At 46.3% G+C, this 22,368-nt stretch overlaps 2 protein-coding genes across 2 annotated transcripts; one reads left to right on the top strand and one right to left on the bottom strand.

Annotated features, from left to right (window-relative positions):
* Window positions 1-10,593: 10,593 nt before the first annotated feature.
* On the top strand, window positions 10,594-12,411 carry LOC135896995 (uncharacterized). The gene is made up of 3 exons (XM_065425554.2): window positions 10,594-10,677; window positions 11,280-11,482; window positions 11,916-12,411. The coding sequence occupies exons 1-3, from the start codon at window positions 10,594-10,596 to the stop codon at window positions 12,409-12,411; spliced, it is 783 nt and encodes a 260-aa protein (XP_065281626.2).
* Window positions 12,412-12,624: 213 nt separating this feature from the next.
* Window positions 12,625-13,499, bottom strand: LOC139047546 (uncharacterized). Its single transcript, XM_070521378.1, has one exon. It carries the CDS (start codon window positions 13,471-13,473, stop codon window positions 12,625-12,627), a length of 849 nt encoding a protein of 282 aa, XP_070377479.1. The 5' UTR covers window positions 13,474-13,499.
* Window positions 13,500-22,368: the final 8,869 nt, after the last annotated feature.

Raw genomic sequence — 22,368 nt, 5'->3', positions numbered from 1 at the left:
CTTAGGAAGGTGTGCAACCCGCCTGCGTGCCTCTTTGAAAGTGATATTTTCCTTGACTTTAATTGTTACTATTTCTTTTTCTTTTTTCCAAGACGGGCATGACCGCGAGTATGCGGCATGCTCGCCATCACAATTGACACAGTGGAAAGCATTCTCACAAGCTTCAGAGGAGTGTTCGTGCGCACTGCATTTCGCACAAGTTTGGCGGCCTCGGCAGCTCTGCGAACTGTGGCCAAAACGCTGGCACTTGAAACATCGGAGGGGATTTGGCACGTATGGTCTTACACGGAGCTTGATGTACCCGGCCTCGATTGACTCGGGCAAGACACTTGAATTGAAGGTGAGTATTAAGTGTTTGGTCGCTAGTTCTTTACCATCTCGCCTTATCTTAATTCTTTTGACATTTGTAACATTCTGTTCGCTGAAGCCCTCCAAGAGCTCAGCCTCAGTGAGCTCCAGCAAATCATCGTCCGAGACAACGCCGCGGGAGGTATTCATCGTGCGGTGCGGGGTTACTACTACTTGGGTCTCCCCTATTGATACTAGCTGTGGCAGCTTCTCAAATTGCTTCTGGTCGCGGAGCTCCAAGAGGAGGTCACCGCTAGCCATCCTTGACACCTTATATCCTGGGCCAAAAACTTCGGTAAGGGACTTAGATACTAGGAACGGGGATATTGTTCGTACTTGTTTAGCCGGTTTTTCTGCGTGGATTACATGAAAACGGGGAAAATTGTGGACTTGACGTCCGAAAAACTGAAAAACTTCTTCGGTGCGCCCTCGTTTATGAGGGCGATCAGGTAGTTTAGGAAAAGCATGTTCCATAAGTAATGTTGGGTTTTCGGCCGCGATGCCGACCACCCACCATGGAGCCCAACAGGGGGACGTGACAGGAGCTTCTGCTATAGAAACCCTGCCAACGCCAGCCGTACATCGCTGCTATAACCAAATACAGCATAACCAAGGCTGGCTAGCTACACAAGGTTAACCCTTGCCGCCGGGAAACTAGGAAGTGAGGAGAAGTGATGAGAAGACAGGAAAGATGAAAAAGACGGGAGAGAAAGACGAAGATTGGAGAGGAGGACAGGAAAAGGCGACTGCCGATTTCCTCCGGGTGGGTCAATCCGGGGGTGCCGTCTATGTGAAGCAGAGGCCAAAGGGGTGTGTTGCCTCCGCCGGGGGGCCTTAAAGGTCCAAACACCCAGCATTGGCTCAACCCCCAGGATCCCCTTTTCCCCAGACACGGCTAAGCCGCGCACGGCTACACGCGGGAGGGTCCAACCCTCATGTGCTCGGGTCCGTGGTGTCGCAACACACCAAACGCCTGCTTGCGCAGACGCCCCTGCGGGGCAGTTCACCAGGCTAAACAGTGGTTCAACAACTAAAATAAAGGCTAGTATGCTTCGCATCCTGGGCTTAACCTTACCTAAGCCACAGCCATTTTTATATAGATTCATTAAACACTTCCTGTCACTACCCCACGTAGTCTTGGATAGAAGTTTCATTATGTTCATTGTCTTGAGACATTTTTCTTTAATATGTTTAATGTGGGGGACGAAAGTGAGTCTGTAGTCGAGTATGACACCTAGAAATTTGTGTTCTTTGTTTACAGGTATCTGTTGTCCACACACTTCTAAGCAGGGATCCGGAACCAGGCCTCTCTTCCTTGTAAACAAAACACAAGAACTCTTATGAGGATTGATTTTGAATCCATTTTTCTCTGCCCACCCTGACACCTTGTTCAAACCATGCTGTACCTGTCTCTCGCACACTGCGAGGTTACAGGATTTGAAACCTATTTGAATGTCGTCCACATAGACGGAATACAAAATGGCCGGTGGTAAGGAAGTACGAAGTGTTGTCATCTTAACAATAAAGAGTGTGCAACTGAGCACGCCACCCTGGGGTACACCGGTTTCTTGTGCAAAAGGACGTGACAGCACATTGCCTACTTTCACCCTGAAGGTACGATTGGACAAGTAGCTTTTTATTACGTTTAGCATATTACCATGAGTGCCCATTTCTGACAAATCTCTCAAGATTCCGTAGCGCCAGGTCGTATCGTAGGCCTTCTCCATATCGAGGAATATCGATAAGAAGAACTGTTTGTGTACAAACGCGTCACGAATATGTCCTTCAATACGTACAAGATGGTCGGTTGTGCAGCGCCCTTCTCGGAAGCCACACTGAAAGGGATCAAGCAATTTGTTTTGTTCAAGGAAATGTATGAGTCGCCGATTTATCATTTTTTCAAATACCTTACACATGCAGCTTGTGAGGGCTATCGGGCGGTAACTTGCCACTGAAGAAGGGTCTTTCCCTTGTTTCAAAAGAGGGACCACAATGGCTTCTTTCCATGCCGTTGGAAGGTACCCTGCGTCCCAGATGGTGTTGAAGAGTGTAAGTAGTGTAAGTTGCGTGTCATTGTGTAAGTTTTTGAGCATTTCATACATGATTCTATCGGATCCTGGTGCGGAACTCTTGCATGCGCTCAAGGCCGCTTTCAACTCGGCAGCACTAAAAGGGCAATTGTACGGTTCATTCTGTCGGCATTTATTGGTGAGTGGCTTGCATTCTTCTATTTGTTTATATTTCAGGAATGATTGCGAATAATGATTTGAGCTTGATACACTTTCAAAGTGCTCCCCAAGTGAGTCTGCTTGTTCAAGTAGGGTATCGCCTTGTGTGTTTACCAGGGGGAGCGAATAAGTTTGTCGTCCTTTTATCCTGTTAACCCTGTTCCAGAGTTTTGATTCCTCTGTATAAGAGTTGATGCCCGATAAAAACTTTTGCCAGCTTTCTCTTCTGGCCTGACGGCGGGTTCGCCTGCCTTGTGATTTTACTTTTTTAAAGTTAATAAGATTCTCCGCAGTGGGGGAGGCGCGTAGCAACCCCCACGCTTTGTTCTGATTTTTACGTGCGATCCTACAATCGTCGTTCCACCACGGAACACGCGGTTTGCACGACAGGCCATTTACTTGTGATATACATTTAGATGCGGCATCTATTATGAAGGCTGTAAAATATTCGACAGCAGCGTCAATTCCTAGCGAGGACATGTCATCCCACGAAATACAAGATAGAGTTCGGAATTTTTCCCAGTCGGCAGTGTCAATTTTCCACCTAGGAGCCTGTGGTGGATATTCCTTTACTTCAGGTGTTCTAAGCAGGATTGGGAAGTGGTCGCTTCCGTAAGGATTCTTGTTAACTTGCCATTCGAGTTCAGACAGAATTGACGGGGAAACTAGTTAGTTAGTTAGTTAGTTTGGGTTTAGTGGCACAAAGGCAACTAAGGCCATGCTGCGCCAGTCACAAGACAAAATAAAACGGACCGTTAGGGCAGGTAAACCTGCATGACATTATAGCTGGTGTAAATAGCCAGTTTTTTCTAAAAAGTCGAAGAGGTTAGGAAATGGCACTAGGGGATCATCTGCTAGTAATAGGGCAGGGTGTAATGGAATGTGCAAATTATACAGGCTGTGTAAAAACCTCCGTCTCAGTGTATCGATGTGTGGACATGTTATTAAGATGTGCATGACTGTAAGAGCTTCATTACATTTTTCGCAAGTTGGCGGGTTTTCTTTTCGGAGGAGGAAATTGTGCGTCAGATGTGTGTGTCCAATGCGAAGTCGACACAGGATCACCTCGTAGAATCGTTGCTGGTGACTGCATGATTTCCACTCGCCAACTACAGGTTTAATTAAATGAAGCTTGTTACTTAAACAAGTGTCCCAATTGCGTTGCCATTTTGAAGTCAAGGCCTTACGAATCGCATTGACACTGTCTTTATATGGAAGTGCTGTATTTTGAATGTTTTTGTAAGCTGCCATTGATGCGCATCTATCCGCTGCTTCGTTACCTACTATTCCAACATGGCTTGGTACCCAGCAAAACTTGATTGATCTGCCATATTTGTTTGACGTTAATGCATTCAAAATATCGCCTAACAAGGGTTCACTTTGGGATTTCATGTGTAGAGCCTTCAGTACGCTTAGTGAGTCTGTGTATATGACAGTGTTTTCCAGTTTGTCAGCAATGATCTTTTGAACTACAGTCCATATCGCGTACACTTCGGCTGTGTAGACAGAGGCATGCTGAGGTAATCGAATACTTGTTTCCCAATTTTCTGTTACGGCTCCTACACCCACGTGTTTTTCCGTTTTAGAGCCATCAGTATAAAATTCTATGTAGTTTGTATACTTGTCTTGAAGAGCGCGGAATTCCTGTATAATGTGTTGATGTGCTGTGTCTCTTTTCTTTAGATGTGTTAGTGTCCAATCACATAACGCTGTGAAATCACACCACGGGGGTAAACGTTCTGGCTTTCTGGCAACCTGGAAGACTTCCCGGGGGATGTTATAATCCCGACAGTATTCCTCGTATCGCAAGATAAGCGGCCTAATCATGTTTGGTTTATTTGTGTAATGTAAGCGTGAGCTGCACTTTGTGACGATGTTGTAGCATATGTGTTGTGGTGAGGATCGGATCCTGAGTATGTAGGAAAAAGTTAACAGCGCTCTGCGATGCTGTAAAGGAGGTTCATTACATTCAACATGTAAGCTCTGTATAGGTGATGTTCTGTAGGCACCGCATGCTAGTCGTAGTCCTAAGTTGTGGACTGGGTCAAGTCGTCGGACGTAAGATAGTCTGGCTGAACCATATGTAATGCTGCCATAGTCCAATATGCTGCGCACCAAAGTGCGGTAGATGTGTAGCAGGCATTTACGGTCAGAGCCCCACCGTTTCCGGGAGAGGATTTTTAGAATGTTAAGCGCGTTGTTCGCTTTGATTTTAATACTATTGATGTGTGCGAGAAAAGTTCAACTTTTTATCAAACAGAACACCCAGAAACTTGTGTTCTTGTTTCACGGGTAGTGTGGCATCCTGTAGTTTAAGGATGGGATCTGGTTGTAGGCCTCTTTTTTGTGTAAAGACAACACTAATCGTTTTTTCACTTGAGAAGCGAAAGCCGTTTTCAGATGCCCACTGCGTTAGTTTGTTTAGTGCAATTTGAATTTGTCGTTCGCAGCTTGCCATGTTCGATGCACGAGATGCAATTTGAAGGTCATCCACATATAGTGAATGCATTATAGAAGATGGAATTACATTATTGAGCGAGTTCATTTTCACCACAAACAATGTTGTGCTCAATACGCATCCCTGAGGTACACCGTTTTCCTGAATAAATACGCTGGACAGCACCGTTCCTAAACGCACTTGGAATGTTCGATCGGACATGAAATCAGCGAGACATTTAAGCATTCTCCCGCGGATCCCTAAGTCCGCTAAATCCCTTAAAATACCGAACCTCCATGTTGTGTCGTACGCTTTTTCAAGATCAAAGAAAACTGTGAGACAATATTGCTTTTGTAGAAGGGCTGCACGTATCTCGTGTTCTAACTGAACTAGATGATCTGTTGTGGAGCAGCCTTTCTTGTACCCACACTGATGATTATCGAGCAGGTTCTCAGTTTCGAGGACGCATGCCAATCTGATGTTTATAATGGATTCCTAGGACTTAGCGAGACAGCTTGTGAGTGCTATAGGTCGGTAGCTGGTAGCTGTTGTAGGATGCTTTCCAGCTTTCAAGAAAGGGATTATAATGGCTTTTTTCCACGCATTCGGCATTGTTCCTGTTTCCCAGATTATGTTAAAGAAGCGGAGCAATGTCTTAGCTGCTTTTGAGGATAGGTGTGCGAGCATTGTGTAATGTATTCTGTCCGGACCTGGCCCTGTTTTTTTGCCGGTAGTGAGTACTCTGTTAATTTCGGAAAGTGTTAGGGGTGCATTATATGGTTTCTCGGAACTTCCTGCTGTCGGAAGTTTTTGTTTTTCTGCTGATTGTTTATACTTTTGAAATTCAGTGGAGTAGTTTAGTGAGCTTGATATGTTATGGAAATGCTGCCCTAATATATCTGCTTGTTCTTTTAAATTCGTTTTTGTACCTGGAGGTGACAGTATGGGGATCGTATAAGGAGCGTACTCGCTTCTAAACTTTCGAAGCTCATCCCACATTCTTTTGGATGTTATTGAGCTATTGATGGAGGATACATAGGTTTGCCAGGACTGTCTTTCGGCTTGCCTACGCGTGTACCTGGCTTTCGCCTTTGCTTTTTTGAAATTCAGGAGGTTATCATATGTTGGATATCTCCGAAAGATACCCCATGCTTTGTTTTGTGCTTTTTTAGTTTGAGTGCATTCATTCGTCCACCAGGGTTTTACTTTTTTCCTTAAGAAGCCGGAGGACTGCGGGATCGTCTGTTCTGCTGCAGCAAGTATGGAGGCAATAATATTTTCATTCATTTCGTCTATTGTTTGTTGATCTGATATGTGGTCAAGACTGGCCTTCTCGCTGAGGAGAGGCCAGTCTGCTAGATGGAGTTTCCAACGGGGTGGTCTTAGTGGGACTGTAGGGAAAGGAGATGTGTTTTTAATAATGCCGGGCATATGATCACTACCATAAGGATTGTTAATAACACTCCATTTAAAATCGATCAACAGAGATGGAGTGCACAGCGCCAGATCAAGACAGCTCATAGCTCCTGTGCTTGGGGAGCAGTAGGTTGGCGCACCAGTGTTTAAAAGGCATATTTCGTTAGTCAGGATAAAATCTTCAAGTGTTTGTCCCCTGGTGTCAGTTGTTTTGCTACCCCATAAGATGTTATGAGCGTTAAAATCACCTGCAATTAAAAAAGGTTTGGGTAGCTGGTTTAAAACTAACTCCATATCTCCTACAGTAAAATGGGAATGTGGTGGAATGTACATTGAACAAATGGTAATGGTTTTATGTGCTAAAACCGTGACAGCAATGGCTTCCAAGTGAGTATTAATGGTAACTTCTCTAGCTGCAATGCCGTTCCGTAGAACTATAGCTACGCCACCCGAAAGCCGGTTCGCCTGAGTACGATCGCGCCGTACAACGGTGAATCCTTTTAAAATGTTTTTATGCTTTTCGCCTAAGTTTGTTTCTTGTAAGCACAAGGCCACAGGAGAGAAGTTACTTAACAAGTCTTTGATGTCACCTAAGTTATGTAAAAGGCCTCTACAGTTCCAATGGATAATAAAAGCCATCTTGGAATTGAAGGGTAAGAAATGGCACTACGAAAAACTAAGAGGTGGGGTTATAGGTGACATGGAGAAAAAGGCTAATACAAATGAGCGATAACCTTTAGGTTATCGCTTTCTTAATTTGAGTGGTTACTGGGATTTTGTCCCTCTTACCGCGCTCTAGAGAGCGCTTGTCCTTCGGTGTCGATGACACCGGGGTTTTTGTGTCGACCTCCATCGCTCTCTCTGAGGCGCTGGAGGACCGAGAGTTAGGCGCCGAGACACGCGCCTCGGGCCTTGGAGTTCGTTTGATTTTAGGGCCCTGTGGGACTGGTGTCTGCAGGGCCGTCGAAGAGGGTGGGGCAGTACTGACTGCTTCCACCACGGGGGCGGGAGGAGTCACTGCGGCACCACTGCGCGTGGGCTCGGAGGACTCCGGAGGCCTCTGTGGCGCTGCCCCCGCCTGCGCCACGTCGGCATAAGTTCTTCGCAGAAGATACGATAGCCGCTTTCGGGCTTCAAAGAACGAAATTTTTTCTTTTACAGTTAGGGCAATGACTTCTTTTTCTTTTTTCCAGCACGGGCAGGACCGCGAATAAGCTGGGTGATCTCCCTTGCAGTTAACACAATGTGGCGAAGAGGTGCAATTCTCTGATTGGTGGTCGTTAGAGCTGCATTTAGCACAAGTTGTTTGCCCTCGGCATGCATGTGAAGCATGTCCAAATCTTTGGAACTTAAAACATCGTCTGGGATTTGGAATATATGGTCTCACATTGACTTTGACATAACCTGCATCGAGTGAAGTACGCATTACGCTTGTTCCGAAGGTGAGTATAACGTGTTTGGTGGGGATTTCTTGGTCGTTTCTGCGGATTACTATTCTTTGTACTTTGGTGACATTTCGTTCCTGGAAACCTTCCAGCAGTTCCTCGTCGCTTAAACCAATAAAGTCTTCTTCAGATATTGCTCCCCTGCTTGTGTTAAGTGTTCTGTGGGCTGAAACAGTCACTGTCGCCTCGCCAATACTGGTAAGTTCAGACAGCTTATCTGCTTGATCTTTACTATTCAATTCTAGGAGGAGGTCCCCGCTAGACATTTTGGAGGCTTTGTATGTCTGTCCGATTTTATCTTTCAGGCATTTGGCGACCAGGAATGGAGAAAGCTTTCTAACAGGTGTGTTACATTCACTGTGGACTACATAGTATTTGGGGAAGGATGGAGCGTTGCTTCGAAAGGAGAATTGAAACGGTACTTCGGTGCGGCATCTTTTGAGACGCCTATCATGGACAACAGAGATTTGAGCTGCCATAGGAAAGTGTGTGTGTTCGGCAACAGCGCCGACCGCCCACCACGGAGCCCAACGAGGGGACGCGGCAGGGCTTGTGTCCAAGCCTGCACGACGCCAGCCGTACGCCGTCACTATAACCAAATATGGTGTACCCAAGGTAGGATATCCACACAAGGTTAACCCTTGCCGCCGTGGAGAAAGGAAGTAAATGGAAGAGAGAAGAAGACAGGAAAGGTAAAAAAGTGGGAGATAAAGACGAAGGTTTGAGGAGAGAGAGATAGGAAGAGGCGACTACCGATTTCCCCCGGGTGGGTCAGTCCGGGGGTGCCGTCTACGTGAAGCAGAGGCCAAAGAGGTGTGTTGCCTCCACCGGGGGGCCTTAACGGTCCGAGCACCCGGCATCGGCTCAACCTCCAGGTTCCCCCTTTCCCCGGACACGGCTAAGCCGCGCACGGCTACGCGCGGGAGGGATGATGATGATGATGTGTGGTTTTTTGTGGCGCAAGGGCCAGGTTTGGCCAAAGAGCGCCATGACAAGTTGTAATGTTGACGATGTATTATGGAAGATGTGACTTGGCTGTAAAGTGGCCTAAAAATATTCGCTGTAGAGTGCGTAAAATTAACTTGTTATAAAATTATGGCGATGACAGATGACGAATACTATGAACACTAAAATCCATCGTGAAAGAATGATGCAGAATAGAAAATATATGAGATGGTAAAAATGCCTGGAGCACTGTTGCCTCGCCAGAGCCCTTCAAACACAAGGGCCTAGAGGCACGTGCTACACGAAAGAACTATCGCAGCGCCATCCTCTGAAGAGAGGAGACGCTACGAACATGTTGGGCTAACAACATGCAACACAACATCTTTCAGATAACTTAGGACTGCGTTAGTGTCGAAGAGCGGTTCTGGGCCGAGTAACATTACAGGATGAAGGGGAATATGCTGCCGGTATGCTAACGGAAAATGTTTCTTTCTGTCAGATTCGGCTTTCCGACACTCCAGGAGGACATGGAGGACGGTCAGCCTCTCCCCGCATCTACCGCAAGTTGGAGGATCATTTTCAGTGAGTAAGAAGTTGTGTGTACCAAATGTGTGTCCTATAGACCCTTTTCCTAATTCAGTCTGGCAACATTGACACAGGAGGCTCCACGTGCCGTTACTCTATTACTCTATGAGTCGTCCGCCATTAGTTGGTCAGTGCGAGTGGTGCGGTGTGTTCGCTGGTCGCTAGGTTGACGCACAGCAGCAGCATGTCGTGGTCCAAGAGCCTCGCTGTCATACCGAAAAGCCTTGATATAAGCAAAATAGAGGCGTATCGCACGTCGAGAAGCGTCGGGAACCGCAATGCACTACGCAGCCACAAGTTCGTCGCAGAAAGCTACGTCCAATGCTCGACGATTGAAACACGTTCATTCACAACGCAGTAAGTATCCTCGCTATCATTTTCTTTTCGCTTGCTTGCTAGCGTTTTTGTTGTTAAACGATACAACGACCGTTCATAAGGCACACAGGCTGATTCACATGCGTTTGCGAAGTGATATGTTGCCGTGCAGAAGGATAACGTGTCGCCCGATATGACAGCTGTAATGAATGCGTTTATGCTGGCGCCAGCAGAAGTTAACTTGTACTTCTTACTTCGATGCAGTGATTCCACGCTCGTGCGCGTACGTGCTAAGTGCTTCAGGAGCCAAAAGAAGACAGCAACACCATATGCCGTGACCGCCCTGCTGACGCACGATGGTTTTGTGAAAGAGTGTACATGCGAGTGCGCAGCTGGAGAAAACGGCACATGTCACCATGTCATGGGACTTTTGAAAGTCCTTGTGCTACTTCTTGATAACGGGTATGCAGAGGCTCCGCCGGAAATGTCATGTACGGAACTGCCACAAATCTGGAGGAGGCCCCGGGGGCACAAAATACCGGCTTCTAGCGTCGACGAAATTGACTGGAGAGCCGCACGGCCAGACGGTCTTTCTTACCCGCTCCAATCGCGTCTTTATGAAGCCAGGAAAAGACCAAGGAGCGTAGAAGATGTTCAAAAAGCTGCGAGGCAGTTCGCAAGAGAGATGGCTGCACATACTGCGAGTCCACTTCTGGAGCACTGGCAGTCTGCAACGCTAAAGAAAGCAGACAGTTTGTTTGGCGAGACGTGTGAAGGCAGCCTCTTGTGGAGTCAGAAACCACTTGTACCACATGACTTCACCACCTATTTATGCCCAGAAATTCAGGTTGGGGTGACTACAGAGTTGACACCCATGCAGCCAGCATTTTTTCCAGAACCCTTAAACACTGTTGTGTCGTGCGTGGGCCTGCCACCAATGCAGCAGGCTGTAATCGAGGCAAGCACATACATGCATGTAGCATGCCGGCATTTAGCATGGAATAAAGCACAGGAAACATGAGAACCTTGTGCACACCTTTCGCTTCTTTGTCTTCGACCTATGTAGCATACTCTTGCTACGTGCTGCATAACTTGTGTTAACTAACCTACTTCGTCACGTTTATAATGCTTTTGCTTATTAGCAACCAAACATAATATTTACAAAGTTATGTTGACTGTGGTTATGTCTTTCTGTGCGTTAACTCTAACATGTGCTGCACCCTTACACGCAGGCTTTCGTGTGCCGTCTGTTGATGTAGCTCACCAGGTTGAACAGACCTCTTGCGAGCAGAGCCTATTCATAGCATACATGTAGCATGGAATGAAGCCAGAAAATGCAATAACATTGTGCACGACTTCCAAGTAGTGCCCGTGTGTTTTTCAACGTGTGCTCTTGCTACTCACTATATACCTTACTTATGCTAACTAACCTACATTTTCATAACACTATTTCTTCTGCTTAGCAACCAAACAGTTCTATTAGTTTACAAAACTATGCTGACTCTGTTATGTCCGCTTTCTGGGTGTTAACTCTAACATGTGCTGCACCCTTATATGCAGGCTCTCATGCTGTCTGTTGATGAAGCTCGCCAGCTTGAGCAGACCTCTCGCCAGCAGAGCCAAAGTGCGACATGGAAAGCTGCTCGCAAAAACCGCTTGACTGCTTCCAATTTTGGTGTTGCTGTTACACGTGAGAATTGGACAGAGAAAGGCCTGCAGAACCTCACCGCAGACCGAGATATGTCTAGAGTCAGGGCCATCCAGTAAGTACGGGTCCAAAAACATTTTCTTGGCCAAGTTAGTTCACAACAAAGTGAAAACTATAGCACAAGAAGACAAAGTGTACAGGCGAGGCACTTCCTTGTTTACATCTGCTATGGATAATCTTGCTTCCAGTGAATCACGGTGGCTACAAGTGATTGGCACTAATGAATGTTATTAGCAGATTACACATGTGCACCTGTTGTCACACATGGATCAAAAACCTTGGAAATGGGAGTAGCTTTGCACACTATTGTCAATCAAGCTTTTAGTCGTGGGTACAGGTTGGTCTTTAATAAATATCATTTCATTAACCTGTGCTCCTCAACATCGTTACAATATTAGCATATGTATACACACCGTATGTACTGCCTAACGTGGATTGTATCACAGAATGCAAAAGACAGAACTTGCATCATGGTATTTCTTTTTCAGGTACGGAGTTTCAAGCGAAGCCATGGCTGTTCAAAAATATGAAACAACCCTCCGAACCTTCCGGCACAATATTCAGACCTTCCACTGCGGCCTTATTGTGGATCCCACGTGCCCATGGCTCGGTGCATCGCCTGATCGTGTGGTGTGGGACCCAGAGGAACCGAATCCTCATGGTATTGTCGAAGTTAAGTGCCCATATTCAATGAAAGACTTGAAAATACCAAGTACTCATGGCTCGTGCCTTGTGAAAGATAGCCACGGCACGTACAGGCTAAACCGCACCCACCATTACTATTACCAGGTGCTTGGACAGATGGCCCTTTCAGGGCTTACTTGGGCTGACTTTGTCATGTATGCTCCACAGTTTCTAGTTGTCGAAAGAATTCGATTCATTGAAAGTGAATGGCAGAAATGCAAAAATAGGTTGGACAGCTTTTATTTTTCCACACTTCTGCCGTACTTGGCAAAAACATGCAGTACGAACAGTGGATGTTGAATTCAAGATATTACGAAATGAATGAGCATTTATGTATTTATTAATAAACTTGTGATACTATTGACAGTGCCTTGTATCCTTTTCTTGTAACGAGTATTGAAGCCATGTGCTCATTGCTTTGGCCATGCTAGCTTGGCAGTCACTGCGAAGGTTATGTAGTACTGAACTGACACCTTGCACATCACTGCAGCAAGATTGTTGCTGCTGCAGATCCTAGGTTGCTATTAAAGGACTTTGAAGATTGCTTAAGAATGCACACAATGCCCAAATTTCATTAATGATCGGTGCAATTGACAGTGGGATGGGCCTGTCGAAAATATGAAATGCCTTAATACGTTGAATGCGCCGCTCGACATGTATTCTGAGACTTGCAATATCCTCTGTTTGTCTAACTTCTTCTTCAGTAAAGTGCTGTCTCCGAAGGAAAGGGGGAATGTTCAACGCAACTCCTTTTGCACTGAGCAGGTCCTGTATCTTAAAGCCCTTGTCGGCCATTACCGAGTCGCCAGGCTCAAACTCGAGTTTTAAAAACCCGCTTTTTTCTACGAGCTCTTTGTCTGACACAGACCCTGTAAATAATTTTGACAGAAACGTGATCGTTCCATCAGGTGAAATGACAACCAAACCCTTCATTGTATTAGTTGACTTGTAGGTTGAGTAGGTCGCCGACTGAAGGACCAGAGAGCTTGGAACTTCGCATCTCACTTCTGTCGCGTCGATAATGGCTCTTGTTGATGGGTATCGCTCTTTAAAAATGGCTGGCATAGCCTTGTCAACCTTGTCTCTGCTTAGCCAAAGGTCCATCTGGCCAACCTGCAAATAAATAAAGCTGATCCATGTGGTACATATTCTGGATACTGTAGCAATGGACACCCTGAACCTGTAGGCAAGGTCCCTTTCGAAAAGCCCAAGGCGCAACCTGACGAGAACAAGAAAAAGCTGGTCCTTAGCCGTCAGCATGTGCGGCCTCCCTGCATTACTTGATGAACTTGAATAGCTCCTAGACCATACTTTTATATTTTCCACACACTCACCGGGGTTTATCAAACGGAAGAAGCACATGAATGATTCAAAGTTTGAAAGCCCAGTATAGAAACTAATGTCCTCAGGGCTGTCCTTAAAGCATTCGACAGAAAATTGCCTGCTTTTATGCCGATCAAGCTTTTTGTTTTCCATATTAAGTATTTCATACTCTCTTTGAGCTTTATAAAGCACATCTTTTGCTGACTTCATCTCTTTCGTTCTAATTTCCAAGTCGCTCTCCAGTTGTTGTGTACGCACTTGAAGCAGAGAGAGCTGCGTCTCGAGCTCAGGCACTCGCTCTGCATTTGCTTTCGCAGACTTCACTTCTTCGATCCTACCTTCTAAGTCGCTTTCCAGTTGGTGTATGCGCATTTGGAGCACAGAAAGCTGCTTCTCGAGCTCCAACACTCTAACTGCACATGCACAATCACACACTTCGTGGTCTCGGACGTGGGTCGCACTGGCCGGCTTTGAAACACTTGCACACTCTGTGGCGTCCATAGTTTCAACAGCTGTTGAAGAATCCCGCGACGCGGCGACATCACTACTAGGAGAAAGCGGTGGTTGTGACGCAAACCCGGAGCTGCTAGCCTGGCCGACGGCGGAAAGCAGTTTTACTTTCGCGACACACTGTTGTCGTTCTTTCGGTTTTTTTCTTGCTGGTGGCTTGGGTTTTCCAAAGGCAAACACGCTCGGCACGGCGTCAACCCGGAGGTAACGCCGATCGCCGACTACATTCGGCAAGTAGCTGTTAGTGGTGAAGTGATTCGAGCACACCTTTGTGTGCTTCGTCACGACAAAAAGCTTTCCTTCATCGCGCTTAATAGCTACAATCCATTTCTTCTTCAGATGCGGATCCTTCGGAAAGCAGAAGAACGACACCTGTAAGACGATAAAAGCGACGTAAGGCGCGCGCATGAGACGCAACAAACAGTAAACGAAATGTATACACACGCATACTTGCCTTCGAGCCATTGTCGTCCAGAACTCCTCGCTGGTTGCAAAGCGGCACGCAGCAATGCACAGGCATGTTACCGAATGCCGAGGAGAACCGGATTCAACGGAAATTCGTCGGGCAGGCAGATGAAAACTTATGCGCTCAGTATAGTTTTGCTTGCCGGTCCGCTTCGTCAGTGCGCGGAGACGCCGACTTCGCCCAGCTAATGGCGCCGATCTCATAGTCGCTGTCGTCCTCAATAGGTGGCGCTGAATTCCGAAACCGCCCTATTCTGAGGCGACAGAATAGGACATCTGTTCGCCGTGATTTTGTTACGGAGGGCCAAGAACCTAACTGTGGCTTTATCACGTGCAGTTTGTTATTTATTTCTACGTCCCACTTACGTTGCCAGTGATTTCGCAGTTTCCTTCTTAAGAAATGATGATGATGAGTGGTGTTTAATGGCGCAAGGGCCAGGTTTGGCCAAAGAGCGCCATGACAGGTGGTAATGTTGACGATGTGTTGTGGGTGACGTGCGTAATGAACTCATCATGGTAGGTGAGATATGGCTGTAAAAGGGCCTAAAACTTCCGCGGTAAGTGGAGTAGAATACATAGGTGCTAAAATAATGATGATGACTAGGGTGTGATATGGGCTATGGCAATGGACTTTCGTTAAAACATGATGCAATAAAACTTAACACTGACAAGAGAGTTTCAAGAGAGCCCTTGAATGCAGGGCTGTTAGTCGTGTGCTTAAAAGTTACCTGGCCAGATGATTTTCAGTGTGTCCGTTTCGGCTAAAAACTCTAAGACTGTTTGCAGGTTAAAAAGAGGTTCATCGCTAAGAAAAAATGCAGGGTGAAGGGGTAAATTCTCGCGATATGCAGCAGGGAAATACTTTTTCCTCTCTGTTTCTATTGCAGCGCACTCAATAAGAGCATGGAGGACAGTGAGATTATAGCCGCACTTAGCACAAGTTGGAGGATCGCCCCCAGTCAAGAGATGAGTGGGTGCCGTATGTGTGGCCTATCCTTAATCGGCAGAGAAGTACTTCCTTGTACCTTGCTATTTTCCCATTTATCCAGTTCCCCAGTTTTGGCTTTATTATATGAAGCTTATTCATTTTTTGTGTATCCCATTCGCCCTGCCAGTGATTCCTCAATTTACTGCGTAGAAAGGGCTTTAGGTCTGTGGCAGGGATGGGGATATTTGAATCTGCCTCGCTAAAAATTACTGACCTAGCACTTTCGTCAGCAGCTTCGTTGCCTTTTATACCTTTGTGACCAGGTACCCAGCATATTATAATCGATTGATTGCACATATATGCGGAACATAACAAGCTATACAGCTCATTAAAAACCGAGTTCTTATGCTTTCGTAAGCTAATTAGGGCTCTCACTACACTTAATGAGTCTGTAAATACAACAGCCTTAGCGATATTTTTTTGCCGTATGTGTTGAATAGCCTTAAGTATGGCGTATGCTTCCGCTGTAAAGATACTGGTGTGTGGGTTTAGTGGTCCAGATGTTGAAAGTGAGGGTCCCAGAGCTGCGTAAGCAACACCAGTTGGAGACTTCGAAGCATCTGTGTAAAATTCATCACATGAGTACTTTTCCTTGAGTTCTATAAAATGCGAATATATGTGTGCCTCCGGGGCTCGTTTCGATATTTCTAAGAACGAGATGTCGCATTGGATAGTCTGCCACTCCCAAGGCGGTGGAAGCCGTGTAGGAGCCATTAAGTCATTGTGTAAAAGAGGGACCCCTGTTTTTTCTGATAGTGCTTCCAACCGGAGGGACAGAGGAGGCCTAGTGGCTGGGCGGTTACGAAACAGCCTAGCAGTGGACAAGTCACATATAGTGAAATGACAAGGATGTTCAACATCTGAGTTAACTTTTAGGGCGTAGGAGAAAGTTAAATATGTCCTTTGGTAGTGCAATGACCATTCGTTTGATTCGACGTAGAGGCTTTGCACAGGGCTAGTCCTAAAGGCGCCTGTAGCAAGGCGGATACCTAAGTGGTGAATAGGATCAAGCATTTTCAGAGCACTAGGTCTGGCAGAATTATAGACTATTGCTCCGTAGTCAAGGCGTGTTAATATTAGACTTTTGTAGAGCTTTAAAAGGCACCGCCTGTCGCTGCCCCAAGAAGTACGTGACAACAGCTTCAGCAGGTTCATAGACTTGAGGCACTTTGATTTCAGATACTTCAAGTGTGGTACAAAAGTCAGCTTACTATCTAAAAGGATTCCGAGAAATTTGTGTTCATGGCTCACAGATAGCCGTTCTCCATTTAAATCTATTGCGGGGTCCACCATTATACCTCTCTTGTTAGAAAATAGGACGCATGTACTTTTTTGTGGGTTTAGTTTGAAACCGTTTTGGTCCGCCCACTTAGATAATTTATTTATGCAAAGCTGTACTTGTCGCTCGCAGATACTTAGGTTACATGATTTGAAGCCTATCTGGATGTCATCCACATATACGGAATAAAACATTGTATGTGGTATGGCAGTCTGGATCGAATTCATTTTGACAATAAAAAGAGTGCAGCTCAGCACACCACCTTGTGGAACACCGGCCTCTTGCGTAAATGGACGAGACAGAACGTTACCAACTCTAACACGGAACGTCCGATTGGAGAGGTAACTCTGAATCACGTTCAGCAAGTTGCCTCGAACTCCCATTTCAGACAGGTCACGGAGAATTCCAAAGCGCCAGGTTGTGTCGTATGCCTTTTCCATATCTAAAAATACTGACAGGAAGAACTGTTTGCGGACAAAGGCATCACGGATATTTGTTTCGATACGGACAAGGTGATCTGTTGTGGATCTGCGGTCCCTAAAACCGCACTGTAAGGGATCAAGTATTTTGTTGCTTTCAAGAAAATGGATGAGGCGATGGTTAATCATCTTTTCAAATAATTTGCATAGACAACTAGTGAGAGCTATAGGTCTATAACTGTTGGGTGAGGAAGGGTCCTTGCCCTCTTTGAGAATAGGGATTACGATTGCTTCTTTCCAGACAGAAGGAATGTATCCGGCAGAGAACATGGAATTGAAGAGTGACAGCAGTGTTTTTTGGGTTTCAGGGTGTAAGTGTCTAATCATCTCATACATTATTCTGTCACTTCCTGGAGCGGACTTGTTGCAACAGTTCAGTGAGGCTTGGAACTCAGCCATTCCAAATGGACGATTGTATACTTCGTTGGAAGTGCCTTTCCCACCCAGTGTCATCTGTTCTGCTTGTCGACGTAATTTTAGGAATGTATCTGTGTAATGAGATGTACTGGAAATGTGTTCGAAATGTGCTCCTAGACAGTCAGCCTGGTCCTGAAGAGTATCTGTTTGCGTGTTTACTAATGGTAGGGGATGAGTATCGCGGCCTTTTATTTTGTTTACTCTGTTCCAAGCTTTTCTTTCGTCTGTATATGAATTAATACTAGAGATGTATTTCTGCCAGCTTTCCCTTTTGGCAAGGCGGCGCGTCCTTCTACCTTCTGATTTTATTTTCTTGAAGCTGATCAAGTTCTCGGTAGTTGGGCAGTCGCGAAGGCGACCCCAAGCCTTATTTTGAATTTTGCGGGCTTCCCTACACTGCTCATTCCACCAAGGAATGCGTCGTTTAGAGGGTGATCCATTCGTTTGAGGGATACATATTGATGCAGCCTCCATTATAAACGCCGTCAAATATGTCACTCTATCATCGATTGAGAGAGTACAGATGTTCTCCAAGGTCAAATGTGTCAGCTCTCTGTATCGTTCCCAGTCAGCACAGTCCACCTTCCAACAGGGCAAATGTGGAGAAAACTTATCGCTTTTTGTTAATTTTAAGACTATTGGGAAATGGTCACTCCCATACGGATTTTTGATTACTTTCCACTCCAGGTATGGCACTAGTGTACTTGATGTTATACTTAAGTCAATAGATGAGAACGTTTTGTTTGCCACGCTGTAGAATGTAGGTTCTTTCTTGTTCAGTATGCATGCATTGGAAGATAAAAGGAAGTTTTCTAATAAGCGCCCTCTCGTATCACAACGAGGACTTCCCCAGAGGGTGTTGTGCGCATTTAAATCGCCCACTACAATGTATGGTTCGGGGAGTTCTGTGATAAAGCTCTCGAATTCTGTTCTGGAAAGTTGATGGCTCGGAGGAATGTAAAGAGAGCAAACAGTAACTAGCTTATCAAATAGCACGGCTCTGATTGCCACTGCCTCAAGGGGCGTTTGCAGATGTAAATGCTTACAGGCGATACCCTTATCGACTATACTAGCAACACCGCCTGACGAGGCGTAGGCGTCACTTCGATCTTTCCGGTAAATGGCATACTGTTTGAGAAAGTTAGTATGTGAAAGATTTAAGTGTGTCTCTTGCACACACAGCACCCTTGGATTAAACTTGCGAAGGAGTTCCTTAATGTCATCAAGATTGTGTATTAGACCTCTGACATTCCAATGCATTACTTGTGTGGCCATATTGGAAGTGTTTTATGGTGCGTGTGAAGAGATATGGATTAGGTTGGTTCAAGGGACCTTTCCAGGCCCCTTGACCCGGGGTATTTGTTTTTTCTTGGCGCGCTCCAGGGAGCAACGCCGTTCCTTCGGCGTCTGAGACGCCGGAGAAGTTTTTGCTACATCCATCGCCTCATCAGAGGCGCTGGATGATGCCCGCTCAGCGGACACGCGCGGGGTTTTTTCGGGCCTGTCTGCACGAGCAGTGGCCCGGGGACCGGCAGGCTCGGAAGTCTGCTGGCCCTTCGTGGTAGGGGGCGGAAGAGCAGTGGCTGCTCCCGCCAGGGGGGCTGATGGCGTAACCGCCGTCACACTCCGTGTGACTTGCGCGGCCGCCAAAAGATGTGGCGCTGCCCCCCGGCGCGTCACATCACTGTAGGACGGATTCGATTGATTGTGGACACTAAAGCGCTTGCGCGCTTCTGGAAAAGTGATGTTTAGTTTTACCTTCAGTTCGATTATTTGTTTTTCTTTCTTCCATGACGGACACGATCGTGAATAGGCGGGGTGGTCTCCGTCACAGTTAGCGCAGTGGGTTGGAGAAGAACAGTTGTCTGAAGCGTGGTCTTTAGATGCACATTTTGCACAAGTGGCACGCCCTCGGCAGCTCTGAGACCCGTGCCCAAAACGCTGACACTTGAAGCATCGGCGCGGATTGGGAATGTACGGTCGTACGCGTAGTTTACAATATCCCGTCTCTAATGAATCAGGTAGTTCACTTGTTCCAAATGTTATTATTAGATGCTTTGTTGGAATTTCCTTGTCGTCACGCCTTAACTTGATTCGTTGCACCTTCACCACGTTTTGGTCTTGCCATCCGTCCAACAGCTCGCTCTCACTAAGATCAAGGAGGTCGTCATCAGAAATGACACCACGCACAGTGTTCATAGACCGGTGGGGGCCCACAGATACAGGGATGTCACCAAACGCAACAAGTTTCGTCAGTTTGCTGTATTGGAGCTTGTCACGTACTTCCAGAAGAAGGTCGCCGCTTCCCATCTTAGTTACTTTGTAACCAGAACCGATTGCTTCTGTCAGGCATTTTGCGACCACAAACGGGGATATTGTACGGACTGTCTTTGTTTCGTGTTGACTATGTATTACGTGGTACTTGGGAAATATTTCTTTTGGTTTGAAGAGAAAGTTGAATGTTTCATCGGTGCGCCCCCTCTTCAGGGAGCGATCAAGGAGTGGGGGGAAATTTGAAGCCATATATAATTACTGTATTCGGCAGGAATGCCCGCCGCCCACCTGGGAGCCCAACCTGGGGACGTCACAGGATTAGAAACATTCTATTCTGCGTACGCCAGCGGTACAATCCCACTATAACCTAATATATATACCCAAGGCTGGATATATTACACAAGGTTAACCCTTGCCGCCAGGAAATAAGGAAGTAATAAGAAGTGAAGAGAAGACAGGAGAGATAGAAAAGTGGGAGAGAAAGACGAAGAATGGAGAGGAGGACAGGAAAAGGCGACTGCCGATTTCCTCCAGGTGGGTCAGCCTGGAGGTGCCGTCTATGTGAAGCCGAGGCCGAAGAGGTGTGTTGCCTCCGCCGGGGGGCCTTAAAGGTCCAAACACCCAGCTTCAGCTCAACCCCCAGGATCCCCTTTTCCCCAGACACGGCTAAGCCGCGCACGGCTACACGCGGGAGGGTCCAACCCTCGTGTGCTCGGGTACGTGGTGTCGCAACACACCAAACGCCTGCTTACGCAGACGCCCCTGCGGGGCCTTCTTAAGAAAGGCTTCAGGTCCGTGACAGGGACCGAAGCAGTAGGACTGACTGTATGCAATGAAATTGATGTGGCCATCTGGTCTGCTAGAACGTTACCCTCGATGCCCCTATGTCCAGGCACCCAGCATATAATGACATGCTGGTTAGACATATACGCTCTACAGAGGACGGAATAGAGCTCAATAATTACGGGGTTTCTGTGTTTACAGTGTGACTTCAAGGCTTTTACCACGCTTAAGGAGTCTGTAAATAAAATTGTTTTTTGAACATTTGATTTTCTGATATGTTTCATAGCCGACATTAGTGCATAGGCCTCAGCCGTAAATATGCTTGTTTCAGGGTGCAGTACACCGGATTCCGAGAAGGATGGGCCAATGGCTGCGTAGGACACCCCGGCATGCGACTTAGAAGCGTCCGTATAAAACTCTGTGCACGAGTACTTGTACTGGAGCTCCAAGAAGTGCATTTTGATATGTGTCTCTGACGCATGTTTAGTGACCTGTACAAAGGATGTGTCACATTCTATCAGCTGCCACTCCCAGGGTGGTACTAGCTTAGCTGGAGGCATTAGGCGTTGGTCGAGAATTGGGACATCCATTTCCGTGCTAAGTTCTCTTGCACGCAGTGAGAAAGGACGTCTCACAGAGGGTCTGTTATGAAAAAGTGTTTCACATGTCAAGTCGTTAACGGTTGTGAAACACGGATGTTCCTTATTAGAGCGCACTTTCAGAAAATAGTTGAAGCTGATGTAAGTTCTCCGAAAATGGAGTGACCACTCATCGGACTCAACATACAAACTTTCAACAGGGCTTGTTCTAAATGCCCCAGTGGCCAGACGGATTCCCAGATGGTGTACGGGGTCTAACATCTTTAGCGCGCTCGGGGCGGCAGAGTGATACACTGCGGCTCCATAGTCTATTCGCGACCGAACTAGGCTCCTGTAAAGATTCAACAGGCACTTCCTGTCACTACCCCATGTTGTGTATGATAGGATTTTAAGTAGGTTCATTGTTTTTAGACATTTTTCTTTAACATGTTTTATGTGAGGAATGAAAGTGAGCCTAGAGTCAAGAATAACACCAAGGAATTTGTGTTCTTTGCTGACAGGAATTTGGTGTCCGCCCAGTTCTACACAAGGATCTAGGACCAGGCCTCTCTTTCTTGTGAAGAGAACACAAGCACTTTTGTGGGGGTTGACCTTAAATCCGTTTTCGTCTGCCCACTTGGAAACCTTGTTCAAGCCCTGCTGTACCTGTCTTTCGCATACTGTAAGGTTGCAGGATTTGAAGCCTATTTGTATATCATCTACGTATACGGAATAAAAAATGGCAGGTGGTAGTGAAGCACGTAGCGTGTTCATCTTTACGATAAAGAGAGTGCAGCTGAGCACGCCTCCCTGGGGTACACCAGTTTCTTGCGTAAAGGGACGTGAGAGTTCATTGCCGACTTTTACTCGGAAGGTACGATTTGACAAATAGCTTTCAATTGTGTTCAGCATATTTCCACGGATGCCAATTGCCGACAGGTCTCGTAAGATCCCGTAACGCCATGCCGTGTCATATGCCTTCTCCATATCGAGGAATATTGATAGAAAAAACTGTTTATGTATAAAGGCATCGCGGATATTTCCTTCCATGCGCACAAGATGATCGGTTGTGGACCGCCCTTCTCGGAATCCACACTGATAAGGATCGAGTATATTGTTGAGCTCAAGGAAATGTATAAGTCTGCGATTTATCATTTTTTC

This window comes from Dermacentor albipictus, chromosome 7 (genome assembly GCF_038994185.2).
Source record: "Dermacentor albipictus isolate Rhodes 1998 colony chromosome 7, USDA_Dalb.pri_finalv2, whole genome shotgun sequence".
NCBI lineage: Eukaryota > Metazoa > Arthropoda > Arachnida > Ixodida > Ixodidae > Dermacentor > Dermacentor albipictus.
The sequence above is the reverse complement of the archived record's forward strand: the minus strand, read 5'-3'. Positions and strand labels throughout refer to the sequence as shown.